This window comes from Lates calcarifer, linkage group LG9, assembly GCF_001640805.2.
Source record: "Lates calcarifer isolate ASB-BC8 linkage group LG9, TLL_Latcal_v3, whole genome shotgun sequence".
Lineage (NCBI taxonomy): Eukaryota > Metazoa > Chordata > Actinopteri > Centropomidae > Lates > Lates calcarifer.
This window is the reverse complement of record NC_066841.1, coordinates 11,694,122-11,710,131: the sequence shown is the minus strand read 5'-3', so window position 1 is coordinate 11,710,131 and position 16,010 is coordinate 11,694,122. Positions and strand designations below refer to the sequence as shown.

At 42.8% G+C, this 16,010-nt stretch overlaps 2 protein-coding genes and 1 long non-coding RNA gene across 6 annotated transcripts in view; 2 read left to right on the top strand and 1 right to left on the bottom strand.

Annotated features, from left to right (window-relative positions):
* Positions 1 to 121: 121 nt before the first annotated feature.
* LOC108874466 (uracil nucleotide/cysteinyl leukotriene receptor) lies at positions 122 to 4,836 on the top strand. Of its 2 annotated transcripts, XM_018662946.2 has the most exons (3): positions 122 to 1,004; positions 1,755 to 2,039; positions 3,067 to 4,836. In XM_018662946.2, exon 3 carries the CDS (start codon positions 3,117 to 3,119, stop codon positions 4,005 to 4,007), a length of 891 nt encoding a protein of 296 aa, XP_018518462.1. In that variant the 5' UTR covers positions 122 to 1,004; positions 1,755 to 2,039; positions 3,067 to 3,116; the 3' UTR covers positions 4,008 to 4,836. The 2 variants fall into 2 exon arrangements, with proteins under 2 accessions (XP_018518462.1, XP_050928873.1); XM_051072916.1 differs by lacking the exons at positions 122 to 1,004; positions 1,755 to 2,039 and adding an exon at positions 2,057 to 2,911.
* Positions 4,837 to 4,942: 106 nt separating this feature from the next.
* Positions 4,943 to 16,010, bottom strand: part of LOC108874464 (gastrula zinc finger protein XlCGF52.1) — a 41,286-nt gene continuing 30,218 nt past the window's right edge. Inside the window, exons 1-2 of one of the 3 annotated variants that reach the window (XM_018662943.2) lie at positions 8,916 to 9,321; positions 4,943 to 7,906 (exon numbers count right to left, since the gene is read on the bottom strand). In XM_018662943.2, the coding sequence (XP_018518459.1) occupies positions 6,255 to 7,906; positions 8,916 to 9,114 (1,851 nt within the window). In that variant the 5' untranslated portion in view covers positions 9,115 to 9,321 and the 3' untranslated portion in view covers positions 4,943 to 6,254. Of the gene's footprint in view, positions 7,907 to 8,915; positions 9,322 to 16,010 lie in introns of those variants that run through there. The other 2 variants (XM_051072915.1, XM_051072914.1) reach the window with 2 other exon arrangements.
* On the top strand, positions 10,465 to 12,766 carry LOC108874463 (uncharacterized). Its single transcript, XR_001959687.2, has 3 exons — positions 10,465 to 10,583; positions 10,760 to 10,822; positions 12,628 to 12,766. It is a non-coding gene; the product is annotated as an uncharacterized LOC108874463 (long non-coding RNA).

Below are 16,010 nucleotides of genomic sequence, written 5' to 3'. Positions count from 1 at the left end.
GGCTCTGTGGGCCTTTGTGCTGTGTCTCTTTTTGATCGTAATCATAAAAAATGCTGCAGTGAAACCAGTCCAGAGAGAACTGTGCAGACATCTTATAAGATGATGATGATTTCTTCTTTGTTCCAGGCTTGTTTTCTTTACATAATGATAAAGATAGGAGGACTTTTATATATACAGATGTGTCTATACAGTTTTAACCTACAGATATCTTAGGTCTACATCATTACCTGAACAGAAATACAAAATGTGTTGTGGAAAAAAACCAAACAATTGAGAAAACAGGTTTTCAGGGCCTTTAAAAATTAAATTGAATGTGTTTGAGGAGTCGTGTCTGTTGGGGATCTTTAACTTCAGCAGGCTTCTCTGTAACTTCATAATCAGGAAGAAGCCAAATGGCATCTGCAAATGTCCACTGTTTTTTAAACCCCCCTCAAAATGTATCAGTTAAATAATTTATGTTTTATGGTTTAATGTTAATGCTCATTTATCTCCATCTATCCATTATCTATACTGCTAAGTATTCTGTTAAGATGTTAAGGGTCGTGGCAGGGCTGGAGCCAGTAAATATAGTTTTATGAATTTGTTGCATGTTGGTCAACATGACTTCCTTCTTTTAATCTTACAGCCAGTATTTTATATATAGTTTATATGTTTTCTGTTGTCCTATTGCCTGTGTATTGTGGTGTGTGTCAAGCACAATATTAAAGAATTATTTAGAGAAGTGCTGCATCTACACAGGAACAGATGTGTCAGTATAAATAACTATATACAATTTCTCAATTTAATCCTTGTACAGCAGAATTAAAACATCCAGCGGCTGAAGCTTGACTGATGAAACACACACTGTCACAGCTGTGTGCCGCTGCAGCGTGTGTTTCTGCTCTGATGCAGAATTTCGCAAAACCTGTGAGAATCTTCTACCTTCAAGGGAAGAAACACACATCCTGTGAACCTGACACCAATACAAATGGGTCCAGAGAGACACGTCACACACACACACAAAGGTAAACAAACCTGAGTCGAGTTTCAACAGGCAGCCCACCAAGCTGTTCAAACACACAGCACCCTGTGACGCCACAAATATAACATGTAATGAAGTGATGAATGATAAAATAATAAACAGGCCTTTACTGAAACATGATATATTGACTCCGTTAACATTATTTAATGATGTTTTAGTCTCTGCACGTTGTAGAATGAGTTCTAGCTGTTTAATAAATAGGAGTAAAAGGTCAAAGGTCATCCGAGAGGCCATTCTGTGACCCTTAAGAGCAGCAGATGGTGCGTGGGTGACATAAACAGCTTGACATAAAGAAAAACACTGTAAAGTACAGACTGTAAGTGAACTATAACAAAGTGATCTGTAGTCCTCAGCTCCCGTTCTGCATATTGGGTGAGACACAAACCCAGCGACAGACATCCCACCTCGAAACATGTCAGCCTCACGTAACATATTACACATCGTTACACTGAATTGAGTGATTTTGTGAGTGACTGTTGCATCACTTGTTTACTGACGATTTTCCGTCAGGCACCATTGGTTTGTTGCATCATTGCCGATCGGTGTGAATGGATGATGGCTTGCCACAACACGTCCTGCACACAAACCTGTTATGTATTTCAATGTTTTTTTCCTCCTCATCCCCTTAAACCACTTTTACACTTTAATTCCATTCAAGTGATTATCCTCCTCGTTGTTTTATGATATTTTAATTTATAATTATAATTAATATTTAACTTTGTTAATCCTAAAGGTGTGATGGATGTGCAGGGGCCACACAAGACATCATGGCATCCAGGGGGAGATCGTCAGCATCCACACCCTTGTATTGGCGCTGTGATTGGATGATCGGACAGGAGCAGAATCCCTGAAGTGTTGGGTCATTTTCTAAAAGATGTTTTTCCATTCCTGCCATTTTGAGGTGAGGGCTCAGTTTTTCCTCACACTGGGACAGACACACACGGGAGTCACAAGGATTAGGTCTGAGAGCAAGGACAACAGTCACGTTAGGAAGGTGCTGCAGTATCCCTTCGAACAGGTGAGTGTTATTTTGCATGAAAAGAGAAAGCTCCTGACCTCTCCATTTAAATAGAAACACATGCATTAAACGTCTCCTGCACTTGTGCAGGTTGCCATAGTCCTCCAGCGAGGTCTTTTGCAGTGGCACCATCCTGGCAGACTTTATTGGTTCATATACTCTGCAGGAAACAAGGCTCTATTTGTAGTCAGGTTGCACATTTACATGTCACCCTTAGATACAGAGATAGCAGGATATGCTGCTTGTTGACCTGGTGGAAACATGATGGAACACTTGCAAACAGTTCTGCGAGACAGTTAAAGCCACATTCAACATATAGCCATGTCAGTATGTGTCACACACAGCTCTACAGGGGCGTCTGAAAAGGAAATAATTTTGTGAGTGACTTAAGCCAGCTGAGAGCACAGGAGATCAGTTCAGTAGAGGAGTAAGTTTCATATCAAGGTAAGAGATTTCATTTACCATTCAAAACTGCATAGAAAAAACGTTCAATTTTGAGAAATGCACATTTCAGTTCCGCAGATGAAAACAACAGTATGATGTCTGTCTGTTGTTTTTAGATTCACTGCATTCACTGTTAAAATATATTTTTCTTTACTACTTTTTCAAAGAAAGCTTGCCCCAGACTTTGGTTTTTACTGTATTATTACAGTAGCCTACTGTATCATTAATCCACTTTGCGAAATGAATGAAGCATCTCTTTTAACATAGGGCACGTCAGGTATGTGTATTATGTAAAATAATGATGTGAATCCCCATTTCCATTGTAGCATTGATAATCAGATTTGTCTGGTGTAACAGCAGCGTGTCATGGAAAAGGTCCAGAGTTAATATTTGTGACTCAGTGCCTCCATATTAGAGAGTGTAAGAGTGTAAGTGACAATAATCATTGACTGATGATTTTATATAATTTTTCATTTAACTGGGGATGGTGATATGGCCTCTCCCTCTCACCATTTCCTGGCATCTAGCACAGTGTTAGTCTATTGTCTCTAATAACAGAACCTAATATGTGTTTGTCTGACAGATCTCTGTTCCTCTGGCTGGTGTCCTCTTCACTCTCTGATTGGGCGCGTCATGGAGGTTTTCTACATCAACTCCTCCATGCTCTTCGTCTCTCACAGACCCCTCAACAACACCTACGGCGAGAAGACGGTGTACGAGCAGTGCAAAGAGCTGCCCGCTGTTCTTATCTGGTACCTGTGCCTGCAGTTCATCAACATGTTCCTGGGCATCCCGGCCAACATCATGGTGCTGTGGCTCATCCACAAGAACAAGGGCGACTCCTCCACCTCAGACATCTTCATCCTTCATCTGGCAGTTTTGGACGTTCTCTTCTGTCTCATCCCACCACTGGAGCTGGCCAACATCGTCTTCCTCACCACCAGCAGCACCTGGTACGTCCTGCGCTTCTTCTATGGCATCAAGGACTCCTCGCCGCTCTTCCTCTCCTGCATCTGCCTGGACCGGTACATGGCCGTGGTCCACCCCATCACCTTCACCGAGCTGAAGGACCGCAAGCACAGGACGGTCCTGGCCATAGTGGTCTGGCTTATCACCCTGGCCTATGCTGCCGCTAAATGCGTGGGCAACATTGTCAACTTCGAGAAGGTCTTCACGGCGATGATCCTGGCAGCGTTCGCCTTCATGGTCTTCTGCAACATTGTGATCCTCTGGGCGCTGCGGCAGTCTGGGCCCGGCAGAGACGAGATGCACCCCGTGAAGAAGAGAGCCTTCAAAATGGTCCTCATCATCCTGGCCATCATAGTGTTCAATTACTTCCCGCCTGTCGCACTGTTCCCCTTCCAGGACTACTTCTCTCCTGATGTGTTTCGTTGCTATATTCACTATGTCGCCTTTGGCTTGATGGACTTCAGCAGTACCATTCAGCCTATGCTCTACCTATCCAAAGAAAAGCTGCTGTGGAGCCTCAACTGTTGTCAGACCAGTACGACTCATATCCAATAGGGACACGTGCAAGTTCCCTATGTTTTTGTATGTTGCAAAAGTTGTCATATGAATGTACTGATGTAGTGAAATACAAGAGAATAGGTTTTGTTCTTGTGTTGAACAAAAGATGTACTGTGCAGTGGTTCCTAGGGTCTGGGTCACCCAAGGGAGACTCCAAAGACTACAGTTCTTGTCTGTTATAATAACTCTACCTTGGTTGTTAAAATACAGCCCAACTTCATCCACAGCAGTACACAGATAAAGCGTATGGATTTTTAAAAAACCTGTGCAGAAATCACAAATCACAAAAAGGCATATTTTCCCAGTTAACCCTGGTAGTATGTCTGGGTTGTATTTGTCCATGTTTTGAGATACTAGAGATGATCAGTCAATTAGTTGACTGTTGAAGTGATTTTTCAAGCATGAAATGCCAAATATTAGCCTGTTCCAGCTTCTTATTTTCAGACAATTAATTAATGATCGACAAGTTAATCAATAATGAACATAATTGTTAGTTGCCCTAAGACCAACCAAATCTCTTCTACCCAAATATAATAAGGTGAGATTTTTTGCTGCTTAAAATATTCAAAAAGGACATGTCTTTCCAGAAATAATTTACATAATTGCATTTCCATAATTTGGATAATGTAGACCTTGTCTTGTCCTTGTCTTTTTCTAATGAAGATAGTTATAATGGTTAGACAGGACACATTTTTTGCCACACCAATGTGAAATAAGCAGATAATTTTCTTTTCTTCATGCTTCAAAGACTGGGACCACTGCATTATGCAAAGGCACTTGTGTATGTACTGTGTTGTTATCTGCTTTTCTCCGTTGCACCAAATGCGTAAAAAAAAAAAAAAACCTTCACAGAATGTTTTTATACTTTTAGCGAATGTAATAAGAATTTTCCTACACACTGTCTGTAAAGGGTAAATAAGACATTAAAATGCTTTGGTTAATGTTTCTCTTTAATTTAGACACAAATCACACAAAATTGAATCACAATAAATTCCTAGTAGCAAACACTCAGTTTAATATACATTGCTATGCAGGTATATCAACCAGTCGCCACAATAAACAGTAGCCCTATGATCATAAACATGACATTTTACTCTTGCGTGTGTCATTATTTGTGGTAGGAGACGTGTTTCCTGATATTACAGTGAAGAACCTAAAATGAACCCACTAGAAGCTCGACATTATTTCAGATCAGCGTGGCTTACAAAACAATCATTAATTTACTACTGGAAGCTGGTCAGTCGATACTGAATATCTGCAGTAACATTATTACACAAATACATTCTTGTCAGTTGTATAGATCAGACTGCTGACTGTATAGTTAAAGCTATATACAGCATTATATTAATGATCTTCACTTTAAATCACTGAGCAGTACACATCTCTAACTCTCAGCCTACAAAGTGTATAAATGTGTGTAGAAGCATCTTACTTCTAAAACAATTAAGATTGTTAATTTTTTTATTTATTCCTTGTCAGCAATTTTAAGCAGGGTGGATGAACACACCCTGTAAATCTGACAGACGTATTCAACATTTTTTCTTTTTGTAAAAAGCATTTCATAAATACATAACCAATATTTTGGTAACATAGGTTTTGAAATTCTTTTAGGGTCCTGTTTTCTCTTCCTGTATCTATGTGAGAGAGAAGCCTATAAGGAGAATATTAGAGTTAATCAATCAAATATACAATAAGCGATAAATCATACAGCACTACTAAATATTTAGCTCTGTGTTAAAACAACACAGGGGGCTGCACTGGTGGTGGGGAGTGTTTTTACAGTGAGACAATTAAATACGATGCAGGAAGTCCAGATTCAGTAACAGATAAATTAGATTAGAGGCTTATCAGACGCCAAACCACTGCACAGCAGTCTGTATTACTCTTGGACAGGGTTTTACAACTCTGCACAGTTACCGCAGTGGCAACTATGTTGAGAGAAATGTCATTCATCACAATGAGACTACTGTGGCTCCAACATAAACTAAAAATGTTATAATCTGCAGTGTAGTGTTTTGGGGTCTGATAATCTCTCACCTATGAATCATTTACTCATTTACTCATCACACAGCTGATGTCTGTTTCTAGTTTTCATTCATTCTCTTCAGTCCAGTGTCTAATTTCACGGATGTAGTGCTCTCTGTCATCTCTGTGACAAATACTGTAAACAAACTCCATCTGCTGATATAGAATGTGAGATGTGGTTCAAAGCCAGCAAGTGGATTTTGCAACTCAGCTCTTTTGTTATTCAGCTGCAACAATTTGGTTCAAATTTCTATCAGTGTCTGAAAGTGTCTCGGAGGCTGAGGGTCGGACTCGGTTTGTTTCAGCCTCACTGGTGCTTCCCTCGCCCTGACCCCTCTGCTCCTTGGCCGCGTGCATTTTCAAATGCTTCTTCAGGGAGGACTGGTCCGTGTAGGTCTTTCCACACTGGCTGCAGAGGAAGACCTTCTCTTTGGTGTGGACCAGCTCGTGTCTCTTCAGGTGGCCCGACCTGCTGAAGTTCTTGCTGCAGTACGAGCAGCTGTACTCCTTCTCCCCCGTGTGAGTCCTCTGGTGCAGCTTGAGGCTGCTGGCCACCGTGAACCTCTTGCCGCACTCGTTGCAGCTGTACGGCCTCTCCCCTGTGTGCATCCTCATGTGTATGGTGAGGTGGCCCGTCTGGCTGAAGGTCTTCTTGCACAGCTCGCAGCTGTAAGGCCTCTCTCCGGTGTGAATCCTGTAATGCGTTTTCAGATCGCCCAAGCCGTTGAACCTTTTCCCGCACTGAGCGCAGCAGTACGGCTTCTCGCCGGTGTGGATCCTCTCGTGTATGCGCAGGTTCCCTGCGTTGCTGAATGTTTTGCCGCACTCCTTGCAGCTGTAAGGCCTCTCCCCGGTGTGAGTCCGCAAGTGGACTTTGAGCTGGTTGTGCTCGTTGAAGCGCTTCCCGCAGTGTGAGCAGGAATACGGTTTCTCTCCAGTGTGTATGCGTTTGTGTATCCTGAGCTGGCTGGGGTGGGCGTACGTTTTGCTGCAGGTGTTGCAGCTGTAGGGTCTTTCACCCGTGTGGGTGCGCTTGTGGGATTTGAGGAGGTCAGCCCGGCCGAAGCGTTTGCCGCAGTAGCTGCAGCTGTGCACCTTCTCTGCGCTGTGAGTCTTGATGTGGATGTTGAGCGAGGTTGCTCGGCTAAATGTTTTGGGACAGGTGGGACAGCGCAAGAAGTTGTCATGGATCTCCAAAAACTCGTCCGCGGGAACAGTGGGCGAATCATTTTCCTTGTGCGTCTCTTCTTCTGGATCTGCAACCTCTCTGCTTACTCCCTCATGATCTTGTGATTCAGGGTAATATCTCAACGCATGCTTCAACTCCTGCTTAGAGAAACAGTCGTTGTCACCATACTGCAACACCCCATTCTGCTGCTCCTCCTCCTCTTTCTTAATGAACTGTCCATCTTGAATGTAGCTGTCAGAAACAATGGTGACTTTAACTTCACCGTCACCGCCTCTGGAGTCTTGGTCTGGGCCTGAAGATGGCAGCAGAGGCGCATATGTATCTTGACTGTCACAACTGACCTCTGTGCTCTCATCTTTTACTGACCTCACTGTCAGATTGAGTAGGGATGACGGCTGGGAGAGGTCAATAGCACCACTTTCATCCAGGCCCGGCTCTGCTTTTATAGATACCAAAGTTTGTGCGGGCATACTTACCTCTGACATGTTCACACATGGTTGTTCCACCATGTGATTGGTCTGCAGAAAGAAGGAGGCAGAGGGTACACTCTCCCTCAACTTGTCTTTATGCTTCCTCCTGCAGCTCTTCTTGTCACTGCTGCATATGGACTGGGTGGAACTGATCGGACGACTGCTCCATCCTGGAGTCAAAAGCTTCTCTGTGGCATCTTGTTTGTGGATATCTGTGAAAAATCAAGGCCAAAATAATGAATAAAACCATACAGACTGTGGCTTTGACTCACACATGTTCTTAGGTAGAACTACAGTAACACTGACAACAGACTTGAATGTTGTCATTGCAAATTAAAGTTGCATTCATTTATTTTTTTTTAGTCGCTGGAAGGAGCAGAGCAAAACACTCACAATAAGTTGTTAAGTCTGTTTATGACACAGTCAGCATGTACATTAACAGTCACTCTGAGCTGTGCTTCTGGCCACCTGACAAATGTAAGTGCAACATTCACTATCCTCTTAACCGTTCTTGACTGCACTAAATCCTGAGGGATCTTCAGCTGCTCATTGCTCTCAGTTCACCAGCTGGTCGCTAACTTTATCTGTCTCAGTTTGGCTGTAGTTTTCTATGTAATACAACAAATTAAAAAGTGTTACTGATTAATGTATTTGTACAACTTTAGTGTTATGTTTCAGGTACACAGATATTGTGAATTAGCGTGTAGTGGAAAATAGTTTAAGGTTTATTACACTTAATTATGAGGAACTATACACAACTATACGTGTTAGGGCTACAACAAACGATTAATTCCATTATTTGATAATTGTCTATAAATTGTAAAGTAATGATTAGAATTGCTTGATTTATCTGACAAGCACCCCAAAACCTTAAATTAATCAGTCTACTCTAACATATGACAAAAAAGCAGCAAATCATCACGTTTTAAAAACTGTAATCAGCATGTGTTTAGACCTGTTGCTTGAGAAATGACTGAAAGCATTAATAGTCAGTTGCAGGTTAACTGTCAGTCGACAAGTCGTTGCAGATTTAAATATATCTGCACAGCCCCGTGAATGCAGCATTGTTTGCGCCTGCTTGCTGTCTGTTTACTGAGGAGCCGCTGGGTTTTATTTATGTCCAGATAAACAAACATGCGCAGGTACAGTTTGTTGACTCTGCGGGACAGACTTGAACAAAAGCTGCACCCTCTGGTATTTACCGACTGCAGACAGCCGTACCTCTCGCTGCAGACTCCCTGCTCTTGTGTGCGAGCAGCAGCCGCTTCAGGCCCTCATTTTCAGACTCGATCCTCTGTATCGTACCCTGGTACTCGGACAGGGTCCTGTCCACCGAGTCCAGGATGTCGCTCACTGTGGCTTTGAAGATCTCATTCAGAGACGACTCTAGGAAGATTTTCAGGTCCTTCGACTTGGCCATGTTAGACCGAGCGGCAGCGGCTGCAGACAACTCAGCACGGCTGTGCACGGTTCCAAGTATCTGGACCAAGAAAACAAAAAAGGTGGGTGTGTGCGGCCGTGCTGCTGCCGTGTGCGGAACAAACAAAAGCGGGGACAGGCGCAGGAAAGTGACGGCGGAGGAGACGCTGGTTTTGTTTTGTTGACAGAGCTCAGCCCCACAGCGCCACTGGCGGTGTGGAGCGGAACCGCAAGTTTATCCAGGGCCTCGCAGACTCAACGGTTACACCGTCAGATAATTGCGGTGATAATGTCGGTAAAATAACAAAAAGAAAAACCGTAAAACCACAGCAGCACTACTACGTTACTAGTAATAATACTACAGATACCACAGCCACTAACTCAACTACTACAACCACTAGCAAGGACGCTCACATAAGTGCTAGGTAATGCCAATGTTTTAATATCAACGGTTATCTGAATGCTAATCATGCTAATGACCCTGTTTTTACTGAGTTACATCAATAGTGAAGCTAATAATGTTAAGCATATAATGATATAACGACGTTGAATAACACCACTAAGTTAACTTACGGCTTGTCTAACCAGCTAATGTGCTAGTTAGGACGTTATAGTTAACTGCATTAACGTTAAGAAGAGTGATAATACTAATAATTCGTATGAAAATGCTAAGCTAGGTTGGCTAAAAATGATGCTAAATGCTATGACGACGCTAGTAATGATTGTGTAACTCATGCTAATTAAGTGAAGAATGGTAATTATGCAAGTGGTATCAGTAAAGCTAAAACTAGCTAGTGAAACTAAATAAAGACAAAATTGAATAATTAAAGCAAATTTAAAAAAGAAAAAAAGTCTTGATGTTGTGGGTAAACCTTTAACAAACAGCCTTGTGTCCATGTTAAACAGACTTTTCTGTCCGCAGCCCAGACACCAGCCCAATAAATCAACAGGAAGAGACACAGCTGATTCCAGTATACCTAATGACTTGTACACATTGAATCTGGACACCTTCTGGTTTTACCACATGCCCCTGGTTCCATTTGCAGGAATGAAGCAGAGCCACTCCCCTCACCTGACCTGTGTGTGTGTGTGTGTGTGTGTGTGTGTGTGTGTGTGTGTGTGCTTGCCTTCAGGCCAGTGGGCGTGGGCTGGGGCCTCTCAGGTGTCTCTGAGCTCCTGAGTCATCTGCCAATCACCGTGTACCTTTTCCTTCCTCGTTGTTGCAGCTCAGCACCTTTCCCTCTCTTACTCTCCTCTAAATTCTACCCCCTTTTTCTCCCTCAGCCATATCTTCAGAGAGGCGAACAGGACGGAGGGAGATGGAAGTCTGATTGTGATCTCTCCAAAAATGGACAGGAAGCATGAAGAGAGAGTAGGAGGAGGACTTGGTCCAGACTAGGACTTGTGACTTGCATGCATCGTTATGCGACACCACAGACTGAGACGCTGCCTGGCTTTAAAGGAGCGGATGTGAGGCTAGTTTTGTTGTGCGCTGCAGGTTCAGATACAATCAACTGAGGGGTATTTGTATGCTTGTGTGGTGTGTGTGTGTGCCAGCGTGAGTGAATGAGTCTGTGAAGGCACGGCTCTTTGACAGCGGTATAAACCCAGTATAACACCAGTGGTGTGTCTTTCTCTCCCACAAGACTTGACTTAAAACCTCACAAGCCGGCTGATCATATGATGTTGCTTTAAAGAGCCTGGAGCGGGTAAGTCATGCTTCACAGTCGAAAAGATTCCTCCTAATGAGATTTTATTTTTTTTAGAGGTTTTTTTTGAGGTTTGAAAATATTTAACTTAATGTCTGTGCCATGCTCACTGGTGGTAATGAATGAAATTCTACACAGTGTTTATCCTCTGTTGACAAATTCTGTAAGTCATTTCACAACTTTCACTTTACTCAGAGTGTTTTTTTTTTTAAACATTAATACTTCTCCTTTAATGTGCTAACCATCCTCTCCAGTGTGACGTGAGGTATAAACTTCCCATGCATTGTAAGCAACTTCTCTTGGTAATCTCCATTCAGGACAAACTGCAGATTGTCTGAATAATTTCACATTTGCTTGAAAGTATTATGATTTATTCTTGTTTGCTCTCTCATGAGACTGAAAAATGTTTGTTTCTGGAGACCTCCACAGTCATTCGAGCATTTCTGCTACAGTTTCTATCATCAACAGTGCTGCCAAAGATGCCATCACCACAGCAGATTGGCTGTTATCATGTGAAACACTCAATATTTTATCAAAGAGCAAGAAGAGATTATAATCAGGACTGTATAATCCTAGAATGAAATTCAGTCTTCTAAGCTGTCAGTTTCTTGCTTGAAAACATCAAGAGAGGCAATTGTGCATTTGCAGGTTTCAGTTTGTAAAGTCATTTTGTCTCTAATGCAGTGTGATTCGTTGACATATGATCCTCTTTGCTAATCTCTGTTAACTCTCTTAGATGTATTGAAGCACTTGTTGCACCCTGACAGGAACTGAGAAGTGAGCACCCACACAGGAAATGTGGTCAAAGTCTGTCCCGGATGTTGGTGTTGCATGACGTGAATAGAATAATGCATACAGATAGATATAGAGAAAAAAAGTGTGACAGAGAGAGGGAAAGATAGATGAAGGCAAGATAAACCTTGAGATTAAAATAGGCAGAAAATAATAAGTCATTATAAGCAATGTTATAAATGTTCACTTGCTGGCATTGGTGTTGTTGAACAAGACTCCCTTGGTTTATGTTGACGATACACAGCAACTACAGGCTCAGACACTCATTCAATGTGGCCCCATCCATCGGCCACGGTCACAGTGCAGCGCAGAGATAAAATGATAAACATGGAGGGCTGGGCGTAGACAGTTAAACTGCTCACCAGAAACAACCCCTCAACCCCACCTTCTGCCATTCTTCCTAATCCACACACATACACCTATATCTCTCTACCTCTATTTCTCTCTGTCTCTCTCGCTCACGCTCGGCAGATTTTCTGTGTCTGTGGTCAGGAAGTGCAGATGAGCTTTTGTGACATTTCAGTTGAAGTCTGTTGCACTGCACTAGTTTAAATTTAACAAATGATCAAGATGGGCTAGAAAAACCTTCTCTAACTTGGATTATGTGGTGAGTATTTTTGTCAGAGTGATGCATTCAGTGTTAAATGCTGTCTTCAGTAGTTTTATATTTGCTCTTGCTCACAGATGAATAGAAAAATGTAGAGCCAGTGTAAAGACAAACTCTCTGATTCATCACTATCACTCTGCAGCCAAATAGTAGAGTGTCATGAATGGCTTTTTTGTCTTCCAGCTATCAGATGTTTCTCCTGGAGGTTACCCAAAAGTTTTTTTTTAATGTGGCATTCATAGTCCATGAAGACAGAGGAGTTTTTTTTTTTAATCATGCAACTTTAGGCTTTTGGAACCGCATATTTCTGACCCAAAATTCAAGGGAATAATTTGTTGTGCTGCTTAAGATTGGGGGGTGTGGTTAAATATTTCTGAGCATTAATGGGTTCATTCTTTTGTCACAGATCTGTGAATGGCGGCGCTGGAGCTTTTGACGTGCTTCAGGATTTCACATTTTTGCAGCCGTACAAAAATGAGAATCCAAATGAATTTCATGTAGAAGAGGAGGACGTTTTGTTGCAGGGCAACATTTACAGCTGCACCCCTTTCACCAAAACCCACAAAAACCTCAAGAAAACCAACGGAACTGACTGAGAGAGAAGCTAATGGAGGAGGAAATCTTGTGCTCCTCTCTGCCAGATAGTAAAGGTTCAGTCCTTCAGCAGCCCCAAGAGGAACCATGGACCTCTATAGACCACCAGTGTATCAATGGAGAACAGGAGGTCATTGTTTGGGGCGAGACAGAGGTGCAGATAAACCAGGCACACGGGACGGATCAACTCAATCTCTCCCTGAAGGCAGGACAAGAAACTTCTGAGGAGGTGGAACAATGGGAGCAAATAATATGGCCAGTACGCCCCATGACCTGCACCAGTCCTCCAATTTCTTTCGCTACAGTACAGTGGGACATGCCAGGTACCTTCACAGAGATGCCTTCGCTCATGACTGACAGGAGCTTGGCCAATGAGCTGGATTCTGGTGGCGTGACGAGCTTAGACACCACTTCCCTGTCACTTCACCAATCTGATGATGATAACGCTGAGCCTGTCGTACAGGGGGAGAATGAGGAAGAAGATGGGTTTGATTCACGGCTTCTGAACTTAAATCTAGAGTGGACAGGAAACGGCTTTGAGGTATGTTCTGTATTAAAAGCAGTAACACACGGAGGTGTGATGTTGTCATGCTAGCTATTTTTAGATTTTTGTTCATTTCTGTGTCTCTACACACCTTAGACACCAGTTTCCTGTGTGATCAACCCTTTTCATTTAGCATAGGCTTGGCTTTCCTGTTACCACCTCTGTCTTTAAATACACATCTTTTAGGTTACTGTAGTAAGTTGAGCTGAAGTGAGAGAAATAGAGCAGACATGTTGGTCAGATGAGGCTACCTACTCATGAACACACTGCCGATCACAAGTTTTTCTCACACATTTTAAGCTCATGATCGATGGCCTGTGTTGCAATTTCCAGCCATGTGATGCTGCAGATGTGCAAGAGCAGACGACACAGGAAAAGGAAGATCCAACACACGAGCTGGTAGACAGTAATAATGGTACGTATTACTCAGAGCGACAGTTTTAAATTAGGTGAAATAGCAGATGTGTTGCTTGTTCAGTTTGAGAATACTCATGTTTATTCTAGTCATTCTTGTGGCTGTAGCTTTTACTGCAAAAACTGTGAACATGTGTGCAATTTTCTAGAAATCCCCCCAAGGACAGAAGAAGGAGGGACAACCTCAGATCCTGCTGAAACTGCGGAATTAATTGATACTCTGGAGGCGACTGAAGGCTCAGGAGACGAGGTGGAGAGTTTTGTAGATTTAAAGAAGAGAACAGGAGGAGCCCAGCATTCTGCTGACTGGACAGGGAGACTCAGAGGAGCGGCAAACTTCAGCAAATGGTGTAGGGATTGAGGAAGAGACTGAGGAGGGGTGTGAGGAGGAAGAAGAGGAGCAGAGTGTGACTAACGTATTTTGTAGCGAAGAAAGTGAAGAGGCAAAAACTGTCAGTTGTGTGAGTGATGTGTGAGTATCATGGAAAGGGGAACAGGAAATGTGTATTAAAAGTAATTGCTTTCATTATGTTAATCATGTCACATTGCCATGTGCTAATAAAACGTTAACTACATTGCATGTTTCATCCACACTTTACAGGGAGGTTTCTGCAGAGCTACTACAAAGTGATGATACTGGACTAACCTTAAACCCAGATAAGCTAATTGATCTGCAACAGTCAGTTTCTGGAGGAAAGTCAGCACTCAGGGACTGAAGAGGACATAGAAATACTGGAACGGTTACATGAAGATCCCACACGTCAGACTGAAGAGCCAGAGATGTGTGAAGATGTAGCTCAGAATGTGGAACCAGAACAGTCGGAGGCTGTGGACAATGGTGAAGAAGCTTTGATACAAGAGGCAGAAAATGCAGAGAGGATAGAAAACTCACAAGAGATACTAGAGCTGACTGAAAACCTGGAGGAGACAAGTTGCTCTGAGCAACCAGATTGCGATCAGACAGCTTTTGAGGAGGGAGAGGCATCACCACAGCCCGAACACTCGGAATCCGAGCAGCTGGAAATGACCAAAGAGCCTGAGCAGATAGAGGAGCAACACTCTGAAGACTCTGAGCAGTTAGGACAGTCAGAACATTTGGACAGTCACCACAGATGGAGCTGACAGAGCAATCAACCCAACCTGAAAATACAGAGCAGACAGAGGAGTCGGCTCAGTTAGAGCAGACAGAGGAGACAGAGGAGTCAGCTCAGTCAGAGCAGTCAGTTTGTGTGATGCGGAAGCAATTGCAGAGCAGCAAGAACAGACAGAGCCAACAATGCAGAATGAGCAGTCACAGCAAATGACCAACTCTCCTCCACCACCTCTCCCTGAGCAGCTTGTGGAACCAGAGAATTCATACCAGTCAGAAATAACAGAGCAGATGTCTCCGGAGGCTGAGGTCACAGCAGACAGCAGAGGTGGCGTTAAACCAGGTGGGCACACAGGCTGAGACGTTACAGCAGGCTGAAGAAGTAGGAGTTTCTGAGAATGGAGATGCACAAACAGTCATAGCAAATGGAGAGCAACCCAAGCCCCCCGAGACAGCTGTGCCTCTTATGAATGGAGGTGAGGTGGACAGAGAGATGGCCCACCACCTCGCTGAACGGCTGTACAAGTTGGACGGGATCCAACGTGTAGACGTGGTGAAGCACTTAGATAAAGAGTAAGCACATGTTTTATATTTTCAAATCTTTTTTTGTTCTTTTTTTGCATAACTGAAAGGTGATGAGGTCAGGAGTACTAGTCAGTGGAAGATTTAGCTGCATTGGGTTTTCTGCTGTGCAGTCACAGAGCTGGCCATAAATACTGTATAGTGATATATTAACAGTGAGAGAATGACAGTTATGCCCAGCTGTCATGGGCCTACAAGACACTATAAATTCAAATAAGCCTGCACCAGATTGCTTTGTATACATTGTTAAACAATACAGTAGTCCAAAATTAGAGAACCATCTTTCACAGTCAGACTGCCAGACCTTCATAATCTACAATAAAATTCATAAATCACTGCTAAACATTTACATCAGTGTATAGAACTGGGGAAATCAGGTGGACATGTCACCTTTCCTTATTTTCCCAGGTTTTGAAACAATGTTTGCAACAAAATTGAACATCTTTGTAATTTGTGTTCATCTTTACACCAGGATATGTCGAGCCACGTCACGAAACATTAGCTGTCATTTGTTTTCTTGTACACAAACATCCTAAGATACTTTCAAACCTTTTTTCTTTAAATG